The 19,776-nt window shown below is 45.3% G+C and overlaps 1 protein-coding gene across 6 annotated transcripts in view; it reads left to right on the top strand.

Annotated features, from left to right (window-relative positions):
* DENND5B (DENN domain containing 5B) overlaps positions 1 to 13,586 on the top strand; it is a 110,039-nt gene extending 96,453 nt beyond the window's left edge. For all 6 annotated transcript variants that reach the window (XM_084535855.1, XM_084535856.1, XM_084535857.1 and 3 more), the window contains 8 exons: positions 611 to 732; positions 2,250 to 2,395; positions 4,142 to 4,260; positions 5,459 to 5,646; positions 7,360 to 7,442; positions 7,594 to 7,720; positions 8,503 to 8,677; positions 9,547 to 13,586. In XM_084535855.1, coding sequence (XP_084391981.1) covers positions 611 to 732; positions 2,250 to 2,395; positions 4,142 to 4,260; positions 5,459 to 5,646; positions 7,360 to 7,442; positions 7,594 to 7,720; positions 8,503 to 8,677; positions 9,547 to 9,730 — 1,144 coding nt within the window. In that variant the 3' untranslated portion in view covers positions 9,731 to 13,586. The remainder of the gene's footprint in view (positions 1 to 610; positions 733 to 2,249; positions 2,396 to 4,141; positions 4,261 to 5,458; positions 5,647 to 7,359; positions 7,443 to 7,593; positions 7,721 to 8,502; positions 8,678 to 9,546) is intronic.
* Positions 13,587 to 19,776: the final 6,190 nt, after the last annotated feature.

Here is a 19,776-nt window from a genome sequence, read left to right as displayed (position 1 = left end):
TGTCTGTGTTAGCAGTTTACTGGGAGACTGCTACCTGCAGGCAGAGCCACAAGCAGCATGCTTTCTCTGAGTGGTGCCAGGTTAATTCCTGGTGTGCCTTTGCACTGCTCTGGGCAACTGGTGATGTACACTTGGTTTGGAGAACTCAGAGTGGCAGCAAAGTTGCTGTTGCTGCTTGGTTAAATAGTCTGATGCCTCCTGTTTAGTTTTCTCTGCTGGATTATGGATCATTGATTAGCCTTCATTAGGCAAGGCTATTCAATGGTGGGAAGATACATCCCATGGAAGATAATGGTGGGAAAGCCTGAGCAGACTTAAATGGGGTTGCTGTGTGTTGGCACAGATCTGCTGTTATGAGTGGCTCTAGTTTACATCTGTGCTTTGCAGCAAAACGAAAACTGATCCTTTAATGAAATGAGCTCAGTAGCCTTGCTATGGCACCATGGAGCTCAGAGAGGTCTCTAAAATACGTGTAGCACCAGGATTAAATGCCCTCGATGGTTTTCTAACAGCTTGTATCAGCTGGGGAATCTCACTTTTCACACATCCCGTGAAGATCACTTAACTTGGTGCTTTTTCGACAAGACAGCAATGTGTTTGTTTCTACTAGGAAACTTTACAAGCGTTATGCTTTCCTGCGCTGTGAGGAAGAACGGGAGCAGTTTCTATACCACCTTCTCTCACTGAATGCTGTGGATTACTTTTGCTTCACAAGCGTCTTCACCACAATCGGTGAGTTGGAGAATCATTTTTTTTCCCTCTGAATAAAAAATTGTTGCTGTCAGGATTTGTGAGAGGGGCTGCTGCTGTTGCCAGTGTCTGAGTAACTGAGTCCTTATCTGGAAACCTTAGTGCTGGATGTTGCTGTGGGAAACCAGCTGGAGAGCAAGGTTGTGGGGGAGTGTTCAGGATAAGAGCACTGCACAAAGGAGAGTAATCAGCAGAGTGCTGCTGCACTTGGTTTTCCTCTCTGAGTTGTATAGTCTCTTTCATCTTCCCTCCCAGGCAAGTCCTCTCCATCCTACTGCTTCTTTCTGGCATTCACTAAATGTACACCCCCAACCTCCTCTCTGCAGACTGTGAAAATGATGGAGGTCTCGGAGGATGAAATACAAAGCACTTTGTGCTCTGCTGTATATTTTATATTTCTTCCTTTCTTTCCTTAAATGCCCAAAGATTCCCCCTCCCTTCCCTTCCTGTAAGAATGAGAGCAGAGATTGGATCAAAACCCCAAAATGAATCTTTCTCTCTAGCACTGAGCAACGCCAAGAAAAGCTGCCCCCCATGGGATGACCTGATTATTTGGATTCACCTTAGCAGCCTTTAGCTTTCATTTAGTGTGAAGTGAACCGAGTTTTACATGCCTTTCTCGTTCACTCGTTCTACTTTTTCTCCTGTTAAAGAAATAAATCCCCACACGAAGGGATTTACTCATCCTTGATTACCTTGCTTCCCCAGGGCATTCAGCCTGGCAGCTGGGGCAAGCGCTAGGAATGCGGGGTGGTGTTTTGCTTTGGGTTTTTGAGCGTGATATCATTGTTTTCCACACTAAAAGTGAAAAGGCTGGCTTGGCTCCTAGAGACAAAAAGGCAGCTTGGGAAACATAAGGAAGGAGAGCCCTGTAGTGTTAGTGTGGAATATCCGAGCCGTATCGAAATGGGGTCGGTGTCTGAAGTACGTATGGGTGGCGCAGGGTTAAGAACATTATAGCAGTAGTAGGAATAACGGTTATAACGCTGGGGGGATGTTCGCAGAGATCTGAGACCCCGGCCATGCCGTCAGCACTTGGGGCTCCCCCTAAAAATCCCCTCAGCGCCCCCGAGCCTGGCGGGCTGCTGGCTGAGCGGGCCTGCAGCACCCCCGCGCGGCCCCGCCATGTCCCGCCATGTGGCGCCATGCCGCCAGGCCGCGCTCTGCCCTCGGGCACCTCCCGGCGGAGGCAGGGAGCTTTCAGGAGCCGCTGCCGAGGGCTGCCCTCTCAGATCGGCTACAATAAGGAATTAATGCCGGGGGAAACCGCCCCAGAGGGGCGCTGCGAGGCAGCTTTCCCAGCCTGGGGGCTGCCGTGCCCCTCCTGGCACGCCTTCTGTGGGGAGCAGGGAGGGGGTACCTGCCCCTCGCCGTGCTTCTGGCACCTGCAGCAAGGTCATGCCTTCGAGGGAGCACCGTGGTTTACCCCAGAAATTGCATGCTTTGAGGGGAAAAGGAGGTCACGACTAACTTATTTTTTCCTCCCTCCCCGTTCTCAGTGATCCCGTATAGGTCAGTGATAATCCCCATCAAAAAACTGAGCAATGCAATAACCACATCAAACCCGTGGATCTGTGTTTCGGGAGAGCTGGGAGACACAGGCGTAATGCAGATTCCTAAAAACCTCCTAGAAATGACATTTGAGGTGAGTGCACACCCATGCCATTTTACCTGCCAATTTGAAACATACTCCCCCAAAAACTTGGTGAGGTTTTATTGTCTTGAGAACACCGTATTTCAGGTTTTCAAGGTAGTTATAAACTCAAAATCGGGAAAACAGTGCTGCCTGTCCACCCTGTGCTCAAAGAAAGTTTCCCTCAAGCACTTACCACTTTTAATCACAGGCTTCACTGCTGTCCCTGTCCCAGCCCAGGGCTCCTCTTCTCACCGTTAATCTATCGCTACATCTCATTCCCTTCCAAATCTCCTTGCCATCAATCCTAATTTTCCTTTTCTGGGCTCTCTTCTGACTCCACACTTCCTTTTTTATTTTTTTTATTTATTTATTTTTTACCTTCTTTCAAACTGTCTTCCCACTTAACACCACCCTGGTCCTTTCAGACAGTTTCGGCTCTGGCCAGTCCCAAATTTCCTCTCCTCCCACTCCTTGTCTGACATTGCTGCATTCCTTCCAACCAGCCAGTCTAAGCCCTGTGCTTTTCAACTTCCCAGCCACAGGTGCTACCACCAGCAAACTGTAGAGTTCCCATCCCCACTGGGCACATTTCTGTCTGCTTACTGTGGTTTTCTCTTGGCATTTGACTTACCAGTGCTTCCCTCTGCCTTCCTGCCCATCAATTACAAGTTGGCTTGGTGCCACCCCAAAGCAGCTGGTGGCTGCAAGGAAAGCCCCGTTGGGCTCCTGTAGTTCCAGGCTTTACCATATCCACTAAGGAGTGATTACATAGGAATAACACTAAAATTGAAGTTGTGCCTATTGTGCCTGTGCAGTCTCACCTTAAGCAACAATTGTGCGTTTAAAAATAAAAATAAATAGTCCTTTGCCCAAATATAAGTGAATTTTGTTAGACAAGCTATTTTCCTAATACGGTGCACGCCTCTCATTCAGACATCAGTATTTTGTAGAAAAGCTCTCCAGGCTTCTAACAAGCAAAACAGCGGACATTTCTCAGGACTATAGTAATACAGTTCTGGAATACTCTTCTGACTGAAGTTTTCCTAAAATATCAGCTTGGGTAGCCACCCACTATGGAAAATGTCAGCCCAAGCTGCTTGTTTGGCAGAAGCAATGAAAACCAAGGTCTTGTAAGGGAAGTGCTTAGGTGACATTAATAGATGTTGCTGCCAGCCCCACCTACAATTACATATTGCACTGGAATTCACAGTCCCTTGTTTTCCTTGTTCTGTTTCTTTGTGATCTTAAGCATCTCATGCAAGTGATTTTTGTCTTGCTCAACAATGAGCAAGTTGATTTTCGAAAATAACAGAAGATCTAGGGGCTGCTTCATAGTGTGGAGCAGTTCCACTAAAGCAAAGGTCAGTGTGCTCAAAATGCAATTTTGGGAGGCTGTTTGCTCTGAAGGTCTATTTCTTCTACAAAGGTACATCTTTTTATCACCATAGCTCAGAAATTTCTAATTAACACTTCTCAGAATTATTCAGAGCGAGTTCTCACAACAAAGAACATAATCTCTTCATAAGCTTTTAATGATTTTTATTTCAAGATATTTCTTTTCTCCCATTTTACTCTGAAACAATAATTATTCTGCTTTTCAAAACATTTCTCATGTTTGGTTGAAAATACTTGCTACAGAAGTCAAAGGAAATTGAATAAAAACATATATTTGAGACCACATGTGTTGGGGGGAGGGTTGCCTTTTTTGTTTGTTTGTTTTGTTTTAAATTAATTTAAAACTGTTGTTTGTTTCAGTGCCAGAATTTAGGAAAGCTGACAACTGTTCAGATTGGTCATGACAACTCAGGGCTGCTAGCCAAGTGGCTGGTTGATTGTGTCATGGTCAGAAATGAAATAACAGGACACACATACAAGTAAGCAACAAGTTTTAATTGTCGTCATCTGAAATGTCTACTGATTAATCTAGAAAAAGCAAGGTGTTCATCTCCTCAACTGGGCAAAACTACGATGGAGCAGTGCGGGTAGATTTGGGTACCAGATAGGGTTGGGTAGGTCTCCCCACCCCCGGATCTCTCATTTCAGAAGCTCTAGATTAAGCCAAAAAATATGATAAATATTAAATGACGCTTGAATGTAGGATTTTCTTTACATCTCTCTAAAACAGGACGGACAGTATGGATGCTTTTGAAGTGATTCAAATGTTTATGTCTAATAATTAAATCTCTTCATTCAAAGCAGCATGGTAAAATTGTGCACAAGTGAAGTCTTTAAACCCCGTGAGCTGGAATGACAGATTAGGGCAGATCTTTAAGTTTTTGCTTTTCTTGTTGTTTTGTTTTGTTTATAAAGCATTTGAATGTCATAAGTCATATAACAAATGTACAGAAACTTCAATTACAATTAAATAAAAGGTTACAATGATTACTTAATCCGTTGAGTACATATCTCCTGTATAGAAAAAATCTCCTAACTCATACTTGGTTTTTGCAAACCATCTGGCTAAGCAAACTTAATTCTTTTCCTGACTGTGGACTTTGAAAATTATAACTCAGAGAGGTGAGCTCCACAGCTCAGGGTTGGGCACAGAGTATGGAGAGAAGTGGGCAGACATGGGTACAAAAACTGGTAGTATGGACACGTGCACGAAGTTTATCAGGACTGAGGATGGGGTCAAAAGTATAGGAACAGCAGCTGGGGTTTGGATATGAGGAAAAGTCACAGCTTCAGTTGGGTGGAAACTCTGCATGAGGATGTAATTGTTGATCATCATAATATTTTTAAAGACTGGGTATCAGGTGTGGGTGCAACTGAAAAATAACCCCGCAGAAATCTACATGTGGCCACTTAAATAAGCGTATAGCGCTTTCTGTTGTCCTGTGCTTTCATGCTACCTTTGCATATTTTCCTTCTCCCTAAGGATGAAGGTGAATGTAGTTTTCTGCTTTGGTCTTTTGAGTTGCGGTGCAGTGGAGGCTGCCTGCTGAACTCTACACTGGGAAGAGTTTTTGGCTGCTACTTCCTGTCTGTTGGCAGTGTGTATGGGTGCTGACTCTAGCTTTGAGATGAAGCCAGCTGTGTGACTGACCTGTGCTTGTGCTGGGTGCCTGGCAGGTTTCCCTGCGGGCGATGGCTGGGAAAGGGCGTTGACGACGGCAGCTTGGAGCGAATACTTATTGGAGAGCTGGTGTCCTCCACGTCCGACGAAGAGCTGGGAAAGCAGTGCCGTACCCCGCCCCAGCAGAAGTCTCCTACCACAGCTCGGCGGCTGAGCATCACTTCTCTCACAGGAAAGAGCACCAGTAAGTCCTTTCCTTCATCCCCAGGGCTCTAGAGAAGGGGGCAGAGGCAGAAATAAAGCTTCTGTGAACAGGAGAGCTCCTTCTGAAGCAAGGCTTGGTGCAGAGGAACAGCCCCAAGCTTATGAGTTTTATCTGCCCCTGTTCCTGTGTCTGCAGCTCGCTCTGTGATGGTGAATGTTGCCTCTTTCAATGTCCCCATTTGCCAGTTGAGAGAGGATAACTTCTGTCCTTGGAGCATGGAGATACAGGATGGGGGAGGAGACAGCAGCAGAATTTACAGGAGCTGATGCTGCTCAGCTTCCTGGCCCTCTCTGCAGTCAGGGAGTAGACAGGCTTCTCAGGAGGGCAGTTCAGAGCTTGATGTGGGTGCTGAGACCTGCTTTCTGGAGGAGTCTGTCTCCAGAGGGAGCCACGGGGACATCAGATTCATGTCCCTCACATTAGCTGTTGTGAGTAAAGGCACCTGGCTACAACAGGGCACAGGGCTGTAAAGGCCGTGTGAGGCATTCTCCTCTCCTGCATACAGGTGAGCACAGAGTGGATCACATTCATAAATCTGTCTAACTCCGGTAAAATTAGAGGACATGACTGCTGAAATGTCAAGCAAGGAAACATTAGCCTCCAATAGAAAGGCAGCAATTTAAAATTGTCATGGGACCCCTGCAGCTCTTCACATATATGAGCCCGTATTAGCTGGAGGAGTGGCCACCAGAGCTACTTCCAGAGCATTTCCTTGGGTCTGAGAACACTAGGGCCCAAAAATCCATTTATGTGTTGAGCTACAGAAGACTCTGGTTTAGACCTGCCAAAGACTGGAGGTCATCAAGTGTTAAAATAATTCTGAGTTACTCTATGCTTCCAAAATAGCAATCGTAGGACAAGTTCATGGCTATATATATACATATACATATATATATGTATATGTGTATACATATATATATGTATATGTATATATATATATGTATGAAAAATTAGAAAGGACTAATAGAAGAATAATACAAATGTCTGGAAAATAATACAAAAAGTCTGGAAAATATCTGCTTACAATGAGCTTTTAAAAGTTCAATCTGTTTTAATCAGAAAATGAGTGAGGGACTAGATCACTTTCTTGTAGGTACCTGCATAGTAAGATGAAAAGGTAGCAGGTGGAAGCATGGCATGCTTCAGCAGCAGAAGTGTACAGCTAAACAGATTCAGAGCAGGAACAGGGCATACATTTTTAACACTGAAATGACTTTCGGAAGCATCTGTTTCCTCACAGTGTTACAATGACTAGACGTGGGCCTAGAACAGATACTTGTGGCTCAAAAATACCTTGTGGGTGCAAGTAAGGAATTCATGGGTGCAGGGTTTTCTGGCCTGAGTTGCACAGAAGCGAGCCAAACGACTTGTCTACAATCCTTCATTGTCTCTTCACCAGAGGGTTGCTGTACTCTGTGATGGGCAAGATGTGATTAACTCAAATAAAATATTTATCAAGCCAGCTCCTTGGGTTGTGCATTTTTAAGTAGGGCAATTTATTTGACTATTCCAGGATTGCTCGTCAGTTGCTTATAATTAAGGCTCATGTTTACTCAAGAGAAATGACTCCCTGAACTCTTCCCTGTTAAAGATACCGAATAATTCCTGTAGTTCAAGCTCTGTCATTGTGACAATTTGATGAATGTTTTAAAGTTGGTATCTTCAGCTAGTGTGCTTTCTGCCATTTCACAGAGCCTAATGCAGGGCAGATCCAAGAGGGAATTGGAGAAGCCGTGAACAATATCGTGAAACATTTTCACAAGCCAGAGAAAGAGGTACTTCCTACTTACCTGCCTGGTGTCTGCAATGCATGTCAATATGTTTATAAACAGAAATTGAGTAGTGGAGACTGTTAACCTTTAGATTTGAAGCCTGGTGGCATATGAACAAGACGAGGTGTTCTTACAGACTCCCTCTTTCCCACAGAGAGGGAGCCTTACCATTCTGTTGTGTGGGGAGAACGGTCTGGTCGCGGCACTGGAGCAGGTCTTCCACCATGGGTTCAAATCCGCTCGCATTTTTCATAAGAATGTCTTCATCTGGGATTTCATAGGTAAGCTGGTGTGTGAATTGGAGGCCAAAGGAGAAGAAAGATGAGGGTGAAATGGCTACTTATGCACAGGCCTGGGATTCTTTTCAGCTAGGGTGTCATTTTTTTCCTCCCTTGCACCTGCTGCAGGTTGCTTAAAGTGAATGAGAAACAGGATGGAAGATGAGAAATATGGAACTCCACATAAAGTAGAATCTGTGCAGAATTTAAGAGCATTTCAAATTCTAGTCATGTATTTATAGATGAAGGTTCAAACAACTGTTTTCCTGCCCGGAAAGATGTAGAGTGTCAGCTGATGCTGGGAGGAAAGTAAGTAAAGGGCAGGGAGTGAAAGGGTTAGGTTTCCAGTTGTTTGAGGACTATCCTAAGCACTGCACTGGTTGGTCTTCTGGTGATGTGTATTTGTAGGCAGTTGTTGCAGTAATTTAAGGCTTACTTCTTCCCTTAAAACATGTTCACAAGTTGAGATTCTTAGCCTTAAGTCTAAGTACTTACTCAGAAAATGTGAAAAATGAAAGCTGATGGTATCACTACAATGAAGCCATTGACAGACACTCCGGGGGGGCTCCTTGATTTAGATGTGTGCATTGTACATCAGCCTGTCTGCTGACCAGGCCCTGCAGCAGAGGGGGAGATCATCACCTACCTATTGTCTCCAGAGCGAGGAATCTACATACAAACTGTTCGATATCTCCTGCCAGGTTGTTTAAGGACTCCCTTTTGTAATTCTGAGCTGCACTGAAGCACTTCTGCTCACCAGGTTCTGACTTTTCTCCCTGCTGCAGAGAAAGCCGTTGCCTATTTTGAAACCAGTGACCAGATTGGAGACAATGAAGAGGCTCTTTTGCTTCAGAGATCTTCATGCAAAACCTTCTGCCATTATGTGAATGCCATCAATACAGCTCCAAGGAACATTGGAAAGGATGGCAAATTCCAAATTCTGGTTTGCCTGGGGACAAGGTACCTACCTGCTCCTCATTACATGCCTTCTCTTGTGCTAGACATTTCACGCTGTTACTACCACCCTTATTTTTCCATTTTAAGACATCTCATACCTTCTATATCCAGCACCTCTGTTAGGCGGCCTTAATAGTAGACAAAAAATTGCAGCAAAGAAGCACTAATAATACATGGCTAGTGTCTAAACCTCTAAGAATGTTTTTAGCTTTTTTAATAGCTGTTAGCTTGACAGTCATATGTATGAAATCTGTCTTGAAGCTGTATCTTTGATGAAGTGCAGGCTTTGGGAACGCAGAGTTTCTTTACAAGAGTTGGCACATTTCTAAATCCTCATTGAATCACTTTGCCTATGAAAAGGGGGTGTCTATTATAATTTTAGCAAAGCTGTTCTAGATGAATCTTTCTTTCCACACAGGCTGCCTCCTGTCTTGCACTTGTGGAGAGGAGAGGGACTCGGTTTATTTTAGGGGGGAGTTGGAAATAAATACCTGGATACACTGAAAACCAACTGGAAAAGCATCTGCTGTTGTGTTTTTTGTTTTTTTTTTTTTTTTCTGAGTTTTATTTTTCCTTTTCCTGATCTGAAAATGTTACTGAATTCTTTCAAAGCCAATTGTCCAGTTTTCCACTTACCTTTCTATTTGCATTCCTACAGTACAGACAGGTACTTACATTTTACTAATAAAGTGGACAGTTATTACACAGGAAGCTTTTACGAGGATTATTGTTACACAGGAAGCTTTTATGTGCCAACAACATGCATCACCCCAAAAAGAGACCGCATATTCTGGGTTCTGTTCTTGGATAAGAATTTCAGCTTGAGATCTGTTGTACTTCGTGCTACACTAACTCCTTTCACCCCTTTGCAGGGACCACTTGCTGCCTCAGTGGATCCCCTTACTGGCAGAGTGCCCGCCCATCACGAGGATGTACGAGGAGAACGCTCTCCTACGGGACCGCATGACTGTCAACTCCCTTATCCGAGTCCTACAGACATTGCAAGATTTCAACATCGTCCTAGAAGGATCTCTCATTAAAGGAGTGGATGTTTAACATGGCTTTGCTGAGAACTTCATTATTCCTTTCCCGAGCAAGCAAACCACAATTGGAGACCTGTCAGGACTTGAACGCGACGGCAGCGCACCACTGCGAGGCAGAGCTGCCGGGAGAAGCGGGAGTGGGAAGCCCGGTTTGTGCCCCACTGGGACTGTCTTCTAAAGCTGCAGAGAGCTCAGATGCAGTATTGTAGTTTATTTGAAACAGAAATTTAGTATAAAATAGAGTATTTTCATGTGTCTAGATGTGTGTAAATATGCTATCTTCTTTAAGAAATTATATTACTCTAAGAAAATTTTCTTAGACTGAATGTTCTTGTTCTGACTGTGAGTAGCTGAAACCCAGGGGAAGGGCTGGGGGAGGGAAGGACCGAGGTGGGAAGGGACGCCGCTACTTGCTTGCAAGGAAGAAGCCAATCAACATGTAAATACAGCGCAAACTCAGCAGGGCTTTTTTCAGGTATCGCAAACGAATACAGCAAATATCCTTATGTAGCCATTGTGATTGTCTCACTCTTGGAAATGTTGTACGTGTACGCTGTTTACCCTCCTGTACGTGGTCTCCCTTTGTTTTTTGTTTGTTCAGAGCCCCAGCCCTTTCCATGCACAGAAGTTGTTGTCTTTTTTTTTTTGACTTTTTTTTTTTTCCATAAAGTCTTTTGTGTCACTTCTGTTGACCTCCAGAAGGGGAGACAGGAGCTGAAATGCTTAAACACTGGAGAGGTGGGCTGCTGAGCCCCGGAGCCTGGGACCTGTTTGAGTGCTGCTGCTGTGGCCGGAGATGGGGAGCGATGGCTTGCTTGGTTTGCTCACTGTGTCCCTCACCTGTCTATAGTAGTTTGGTGATTCCCCTCACCCCCTGCCTGTTTGTGTTGTGGATTGCTTATTACTTCCCTCCTGCCCCCCATCGTTTTGAGGAATTTGGCTTGTACCAAATTCTTGCTGTACTTGAGAAGAATCATTGCTGTAGAGCCACAAACACCGACGTTGCTGTGCTACTGAACTATCTCAGCTGGTCTCGAAGTGCTGTCAGGTCACTAGTCTTCCTTTATCCCGCAGAATGAGCATTCCAAGAAGTGCAGGATCTCTGAGTTTTACTTTTCTTTTTAACTATCCAGGTACAAAAAAGGGAATGAAGCAAAAGGGGAAAAAAGCTGGTATTTTGAGGATCCTCCTACATTCTTTCCAGTTAAGGCGTTAGTAATACCGTCTGCGTGTATAGCTATGGGTCTTGAGGAACTGGGAGCAACTGAAATCCTCTGTGCTCAAAATTTAACAAGATTACATTAAAATAGTCGTGTGGCTACCACGCAGCTAATACAGAGGGCATTTTCCTTTCTCGTAGATGGGAGTTGTAAGTGTCTGAGGGCATAGTAAACTTCATCTGTTTTTAGTTCTTGCAGGCTACTTTAAATACAGGTGTCTGCTCTAACATGTTCGTTCCCTTTGATCTCGGCCGTTTCGTCAGTGGATTTCTGTGGCTGTCTCACAGCGAGAGCCCTCAGCTGTGGCTTGGGAAGGGCCCCGCCTGGCACTGCGAGTGCACGGCACCCCACGTGTCAGGAGAGGCTGCGGAATGACGGGCTGTGGCGTGCCAGGTCTCGGCATGGTGTGCACGTGGTGGAGGAGTGAGGGTGGAGAGAGGGAAAAGGAAAAGGAAAGAGAATGAAAATCAGGTTTGCTGTCTCGCTTGACCCCTGTCAAACTTCTCTACTTTCCTGTGGTCCTTCTGCTGTCCAGTTCTTGGAGCAGCGCTCATTTTGGTGTTGAAGTTTCACATCATATTCCTGGCCAGAAGAAAACTCTCCGTGTGACTCCATTTCAGTGGAAGGGAGAGTGTTATGTTATAGAAGGGTGAGGGTAGCTTTTTGTTTGTTTGTTTTGTGGGTATTTTATTTTATTTTATTTTATTTTATTTTATTTTATTTTATTTTATTTTATTTTATCTTTAAGACGTTAAAGGAGTCAGGGAGTTGTTGATTTTAATGGGAGTTTCAGCTTTTAATAACTGTTCCTCCCTCCTGTGCTTGTACTTCCTTAAACTGACTAAACTCATCCCAAATACTGTAGGCAGCGTTGCTGTGACACTTCTGTGGGTGGTGAGTAACTAACATTAGGGCTGTGAATGGTGTCATGAGTTAGTACCCAGAGCCCACGGCTGTGTGACGTCTCTCTTACGTTTCCAGAATGGTGAAATTTGGGGTGTTGAGGTTTTCTGAGTGGCCAGACGAGCCTGCTTGAAGTCTGCAGAAGATGCATGATAACCCTTAAGCAGCAATTGAAAATGTTTCCCTGCTACTTAACTCTATCAACAAATTATACATTTAGCACCAGAAGCCATGTGGCAGCATTGTTTGGTAATGACTGCTTGGGCGATGTTTTGATTTCTATTACAACTCAGGCATTTTATGTCTAATAATTGCTGTACATAATTTTTTCACGCCCAGCCTAAGTGGCTTTCATTTTGCTGAAATAACAGCCTCTTTAGTCCCTGGATTTCGTTGCAGCAGCATCTGCGTTCTTTAGCTGGATACTTCTCCAAATTTACTGCTGCACGGTTCGCAAAGCAGTATTCATGACTTCAGCAGTCACAGCATTCACCCAACACGGCACGGGTTAAGTGCGAGCAGGATAAAGTAGAAACATGAGCACCTCTAAAGGTCATCCATGGATGAATAAACCATGCACGCTGATGAGGGCAATAAGTACACGAAGTCTTTCTTAAGTTAAAATGAGTCAAAACCTGAGAAAATTGAAAATTCAAAACAGGGACTTCCCCTATTTCAAACTACATTAAGGAGCGTTTAGCACTTACCTTGGACACGATTTCACGTCAGCTTTTTTAGCAAGTGTTGACTTGTTTGTTTTTTGTCAGGTTTTGCATCAGATTAACAATAATACGATAAAAATGATGTATGTCTAATATTTCTGTGTAGGCAATAAAGCACCCCGAGATATATCTAAAGGGGCACAGCCGAGTGCCTCTGGTTCCTAGAAGACTAGGTATTTGACAACCTTGGGAGTACGGATCTTTATAGTGAATTTTTATTCTTTCATGTAAGTTTTTTTTTTTTCCCCGTAGAATACTCTTGTTTATTGGAAACTGTGAGGCTTTTTCTGTAAGGTTTACAGAAGTCATTCTGCCCACTCGAATGGTGAGAAACCCATCTAAGCTAACACAGTTTATACTTCAGTGTTAAAGCACCTTCATTGGTTGAGAAAGGGAATCAGGGGAAAGACCAAAGCTCCCTGGCATCTGCTCTTAAAAAAACTATAGCCTACAATCCTACTCAGTACCTGTTTGCAAATGTCAGAGTTTGCCTCGTTCTGTTCCACTAACATCCAGCACGGTGACTGGAAGGAGTCAGAGAATCCAACGCCTCGCTGTGTACAAAACCTGTATTTACAATTCTCGGAAGCGAATACGATTCTGTTTAGTGCAAAATCTACTCACGTTTATTCTGGGTTGGCATGTGTAATTAGATATCATTGTTCAAAATTGTCTTTTTAGAATAGTTGTGTGAAGATGTAGCTGAGAAAATTCCTTCTTTCAATCAAATAAATGAAGGTGCGCATCTTCTGGGGAAGTATTTTGTGTTTCACTTGAAATGTACAAATGTGCCCTGTATAGCTTCAAATGACCCTTAAATGTCTCCATTAAGTATATTTTGTCTTTACATTATTACTAACTGAATAAGAACTGGATTATTTTCAAGACGACGTTAGTAAAAGTATTGTTCTATCAAGCACTTTAACATACATATCACGAACTGACATGGGTTTTTCAGGTTTTGAAGTACATTGAAATACAGCTTTTCATGCTATGTCCTTTACAAATAAAACTGTGAGAATAACGGTTGGTGTCGCTTTCTCCTTGCAGGGGAACTGAAAGAGCTGAGTTACAAGCTGAGGGCTGGTCTGAACCTTTCCTCTCTGTGCCTGGGTTGCTCTGGTACTTGCAGGCAGGGTCAAGAAGCTGGAGTGAAACTCCTGCCCCCAGTCCTTGGGTTAGCATATTAGCATATACCGTGGTGAGAGATGCTGAGAGAGAAGAGGTTGATGGGGTGGGTGCTGCTGGTGAGATGCCCTGCTCCGTAATGAAAGGCTTTTAGAAGTTAGGCTGGGTTTTCAGAAACTCCCCCTGCCCAGTGCCTCCCAGCCCTGACTGCTGGATTTGGCAAAAATAAGAGAATTTTTGGAAAACTGCTCAGCTGAAACGTGGTTACCTGCAGCTGTGTGTGCGCTGTGCGTGCATCAGGTGGGGAATGTTGGCTGACTCATTTTAACTCTTGGTTTTGAAAAAGCAAGCAATCTCAGGACTGAAAATCTCAGAGCCTGAGACTATATATGTAAAAAAAAAAAAAAAAACCTCAAATGCATCATTCAGCGATTCCACTGTTTATCAATAGCAGCTTACCAAAATTACAGGATCCCATCAATGTGAAGACAATCCATAGAGCTGCTTGTCAAGATTCAGTAGGAGGACCTAATAAACTTCCTTGCTACGTGTGTTAGGCTTGTGTGTGAAAATCGGAGGTAGTGGGGTCTGACTTCTTAAAGGTAAAAGTAAATATTTGAAGTGCAGCACCAGTGAGCTTGTGAGGAGGAGGAGGAAGTGCAAACAGCTTCCTTCCTGCTCACTGCCCGTGGGGCGTCTGGGAGCACTGCAGTGTTTTCTGCAAAGGGTAAGGGGAATAAAACCGTAAGAGAAAACTCGCGTGGGTAGGAGTCAAAGCAGCTCACTGGTCTTGTCTGCTCCTTTCCAGCGCTTCAGGTAAGCTCACAGGGACAAATTGTGCTCAAGTTAGGAGCAAAGTCACTTCCCTGTCTGCCACCCCAGCAGCTCAGAGACCGAACTCCTGTCACTGCCGTCAGGGAGCACGGCATCGCTGGCGTTTGTGTTTTCCCTTCAGCTCCTCCGTCAGATGCATCGTTATAAGGTGGTTTGAGCTCAGCGCAGGATGTGAAGGGACTGGGAAAAATTTCTGTGCAGGCCTGCCGTGCAGTGCCTGCTTAAAGTAAAGTCTCTGCCTGAGCCACCGTGGAGCTGATTTGTCACTGGCAAGAAGCTCTGCAGGGAGGGTTGACACTTTAATGGGCCCATCTGTATTCTCCACAGACCTTGCAGGGCATCTCAGCTCCTCGGAAAATCTTCTGTCAGAAGGTGATGTGACCAATCAAACAATTTTATTATTTAACCAAGAACACATTTGTATCAAAGGGAGGGGAAAAAGAAGAAAAGGCAGCCCCCTACTTCCCCAATATCCACAGTATATTTTTCCAAACATCATTGCTGTAAAGCCCCTCATTGCTGAGTAATCAAATGGCGACCTTGGTATCATTCAATAATTGATTCAATGGGATCCACACATGTAAAATAATTGTGGTTTATGTCAGAGAAGCTCAAGTATTCACACCATTTACTCTCATATAAGTAATCAAGCCATCTGTAAGATAGTGTTCCTCCTGTTCCAGCACTAGATTCTCCCCTGCACCCATAGCCAGCTGATACAAGCCTAACCTAAAATTAAACTCCTCCCTCAGTAGCAGCTAGATGCAGGATTTGGTGCTGTGCAACCCTGGCATCCTCCTGCTTTCAACAAGAGGTTTCCTCAAAGGCTGCTTTGAGCCAAGGGAAGGAGTTTTCCTTACGCTGCCTCTGCAGCCAGAGGGAAGAGAAGGGCTCCTTCTGTTGGCCTTAGGTGGGAAAACCTACCTTAATGTGATTAAGTGCTACAGAAGTGGATATAAGTACTCACCTGGCTGTTTTCTGAAGATGTCAACAGATTCCCTACCAAAAGGCTGGGAGGAACAGATGCTTTGCAAGAGCTTTTCATCACAAGCCCAAAGCTCTTCTTGGAGGCACAGCCATGGCTCATTCTACTCCAGAAACTGTGGCTGCTGGGACAGGCTGAACTGTCCAGACCAAGAAGTAGTTATGCTTGTGTGGAGGTGATGGGGATGCCTGCAAGCTTAAGCTTCTTTGGTCTAGCTCAAAGTAGGAGAATGATACGGGAGACCTCCTTGTGTAGCTATGTGGAGTTCATGCTGTCCCCTCTCTGCCCCACAGCTTGTCCCTCCTCGTTGCAAGACCAAATAGCTCATCGACAACGCCAGACAAAGCGTGGTGGAAGACATCCCCAGTGCTAGCAAGAGACTTCCAGCAGCAGTCAGAAATGGTCAGTAAAACTGAGATTTGTCATGGTCAGATTGTTTTTATTTTTATTTCCTAAAAGGCATGGAACTAATTCCAAATGAATAGGGATGCCAGCTCAAAGACAGTGCTCCCGTACTTGAAGTAGCTGAGAACTCCTGGATAACCTCTTTAGTCCCTTTCTCCTGACCAGGGGTCTCGCCTGAATTAACTTCACCTGCTTGCACCCTCACAACCTTTTAACTGTCATTACCCAGTGAGGGAAACAGGACGTGCTCTAAATGAGACCACGTAGCATGAACCCACCAGCCTGGAATTAGTGAGGCCATTGGCTTGTCTGAGCCCTAAACCTCTTGCAGATGGCCTGTGGTTCCTGCCTGTATAAATAGCATGAAGCTGGCTGAAAGTGGGTGTGGTGCGCAGGACATTCCCCCCCTGCCTATGTAAAAATGACTTTTAACAAAACTGGGAACTTAAGTGGAAACACCACCCACTGGCTCTACCAGCTTTCGTGTTCTTAAAGCTGTGGAAGAAGATTTCCATTCATGGTAACAGGAACACGAGGGAACTAGGAAAAAACCTGCAAACCAGAGAAGCTGATGGATTCATCCCCTGAATAGGAGCTGTTAGAATTTCAGCTGTCAGCATGAATTTGTGCTAGACGGGGGTACTGTGTGTAGCTGTGATGGGTGAGGGATAGCTGCTCCAGGCTTAGTCACATGCATTTAACTGACGCAGTGCCGAGATGGGAGGAATGAAAAAGAACAGAAGAAGCATGAACTTGTTGGTCTGTAACTCAAATGTGTGTCCTAGGAGGTGCAAATACGAGGTGATCCACCACGGCTGTTTTATCTTGGCCTTGCTGAAGGCAGTGGGAGTTCCTAAAGCTGACGAGTTTAGAAAGGCATTCACGAGCACTGTAGTCTGCTGACCTGTTTATTACTTTGTGCCCAGAAGAGAAGCAACTCTCTTGGGAAAATAGTAAAAAGACTCTTGTTGCTGCTTTCAAGACATGATGTTTATGAAGCCAGTCCCACTCATGCGTAAGTTTGCTTCTAGATGAGCTCATCTCTGTGTGAAGGGCCAGGCTCGTGGTAATTAAGGTATTTAAAAGCCTTGTGTTCACCTCTTTGGTTGCAATAGGCTGTAAGAGAGTAGTGGCAGTACCTGGTGTCTGGCAGGCGGGAGATGGGCAGTGATGGACTTCTGCAGTCTTGGCTCTGGGCAGCGAGCAGTGTGCATGGTATTACCGCTAGCTGCAGGATGCCCTGGGTAGATCCCACCCAGCCCAGTATCCCAGAGCACTGGAAGGCATTGGAGGTTCAACCGGCTTGCAACAGGACCAGCTCCTGCACACATTCGGAGTGCAGGGAAGTTGTGATCCCAAAATGATGCCAGGCTGCTAGCAAGTTTTCCCAAGCGCTGCAAGCTTAATGCCTTGCCCCACTCGACCACAGTTGAAGCTGGCCACGTTGCTGGCAATGCCCTGGGCTGAGGTTCCTCCTCCAGTCACCCTGAGATGCCCTCTTCCCCTTGGACCTCGTTTCTGTCAGGTTTCATTAGCAGGGGCACTCTGAGTGATGCTGACTGCTGTGCAGAGTAAGAGGGTTGGGAAGACAAGGAGAAGGAAGCTGCGCTTTGCAGCAGGAGGATGGAAAAGGAAGGAGCCTGTAGTTCACTGAAATAGCTCCCAGCAGGCAGCGTCTCCATACAAGAACCTCCCTGATTCCAGAGCATTGCCCAGGGGAGGATGGCAGGAGGGCTCGCACTCCCTTCACACTTCCCAAATCTGGAAGAGCCTCTCTGCCTCTGGCTTAGGCAATTAATCAGGTACAGAAAAACTATCGAGTACTGCAGGCTCAACACACACGGTAACATCTTCATCAATTTCCCCCCTTCCCATCTTTCAAAAAATGCTCGTCTCCAAGAGCCTGAGCTATTTTTTCCTTGTTTTAGCTCTGTTGGCACAGGAGCCATGGGTAAGAAGCTGGGAGATGATGGCAGCAGCTCTGTTTGTGGCTGTATAATCACTCATGGCTCTCTTACTCAGCTAATTAAAACCAAACCCCTCTAGCTACCCTGAAAAATGTAAATAGCATTTATTAAAACATGGTTCTGTGGGATAACCAGCACTCAACTTACAGAAGGGCTGTTATGAAACAGGATTTTGCTTGTGAAGAAGTGGATAGCTGTAAACCGAGCAAAGGCCATGCTTTCTTCAAGAAAGCACCGGGCTGTGGACAAACAGAAGTGTGCACAATTAAAAATGCATGAAATGCACAAAGACAAACAGCTGGCAGGGACCAAAGCTGTCTGAACACCTACCTACCGTGCTTTGCCTGGCTCTGGGGTTAGAACTGATACAAGGGTGAGGTATGTACAGCAAAAGGAGAGTTTTCCAAGGGTGTTCCTAACGCAAGCAGCAAAGAAACAGAAATGCAAAACACATTAAAACAAGAGAAAAAAAATATTGATAAGACAGAAGAGTGTTTGTTCTCTCTCAAATCTCTAAGTAAATTCACAACATGTGTTCAATAGCAGATTGTCATAAAATAAAATAAAGAGACAAAATGCGAAAGGGATGCCAAGAACAAGGTCGAGCCCAACGTAAGGACACAGAGCTCCAGTGTGTTCGTATTTATAACAAAAACTAAGCTTGTTTTGTAGAAGTACAAAATGAACCCCTGGGGCAAAACCAAGAAAATGAAGTATCTTGGTTGTTCCCTGCACCTGATAAAGGCATTACAGAACGGGCCTGACGTAGCTTTCCTCAAGCTGTGGCAACGTAAGACTGGCTTGAAAGGACTCTATCCAACTTCTGAGCATGCCAATCTGAGTCAATAAAACCTTCAGAAGTGACTTAACGATGACTAAATGATGTGGAATTACATGAGTGTGTAAAGCCAAGTGCATGCTTTAGCCTTGCTGAGCTGAACGGCGTATTATGGCAGTCCTAAACTCCTCCATGCCTGCAATGGAAAGGCTGGGGAAATTTGTAGAGGTTGTTCTGCTTTTAAGCAGATCCATACAGGTAAGTGCAGCTCACCAACAGGGCTAGGTATTAACTATGCTGCCTTGTTCTTTGTTGGGATCTTAGGTTTGCAGCTTCTAACTTTGACTCAGCATGGGCAATGCCAAACTCTCAGACCTGGGAAGAGCCCAGATTTATATTTTAACATTCGCAAGCAATCCAGCAGTGCTAGGGAAGATTAACTTTTCTGCTCTTCATCCTCTGCCAAGACGCAGCCCTGTGCGTAAAGTAAGGGCTGGCTGTCCTGTGCCTCCCGGAGCTGCAGTGTTCTGCACCTGCACCTGCAGCAGCCCTGGCCGATCCCAGCAGCTCCCCTAAGCAGGAACCCAGGCAGAGATGAGGAAGGGGGGCAAGATAAGCGGGAGTACTGAGTGATTATTGAAGATGTCAAATACATTTTTCAAAAATAATGAAAAGAAGGTGGGAAGCCAGTGCAGGCACAAAATAAACAGTAAGAGAAGGAGAGCTGAGGAAGGCAGGGTGAGGGAGGGCCCTGCTGCCCGCAGAGAAGAGGCAGACTCAGCGGGCAGCAGCTGCGGGGCTGCGAACAAAACGGCAACTGGAGCATGAAGAATTCCCCTCCTCTTCCTCGCCTGCCACGTCGCAGGCCTGGCGTGCTCCACCAACCCACCCCAGCTAGTGCCCTGAGGCAGCCGACGGACCTGTGGAGATTTTAGCGGGCTGCTGACACGGGGATTTGTGGATAACGGGGGAAAGCAGAGCCGTAACCCCTTCAGGGGGTCACAGGCTCCAAACTGCGAGCATTGCCCCTGCCTGCGGGGAGGAGGAGCGGGAGGCCGCCAGGACCTGCACCGACCTGCTCAGGCACGCAGCGCTGAGGAGGCTGCCAGCCAAGTGC

Source organism: Aythya ferina (assembly GCF_964211825.1).
Source record: "Aythya ferina genome assembly, chromosome: 1".
NCBI lineage: Eukaryota > Metazoa > Chordata > Aves > Anseriformes > Anatidae > Aythya > Aythya ferina.
Note: the sequence above shows the minus strand (reverse complement) of the source record. Positions and strands in the feature narration are given on the sequence as shown.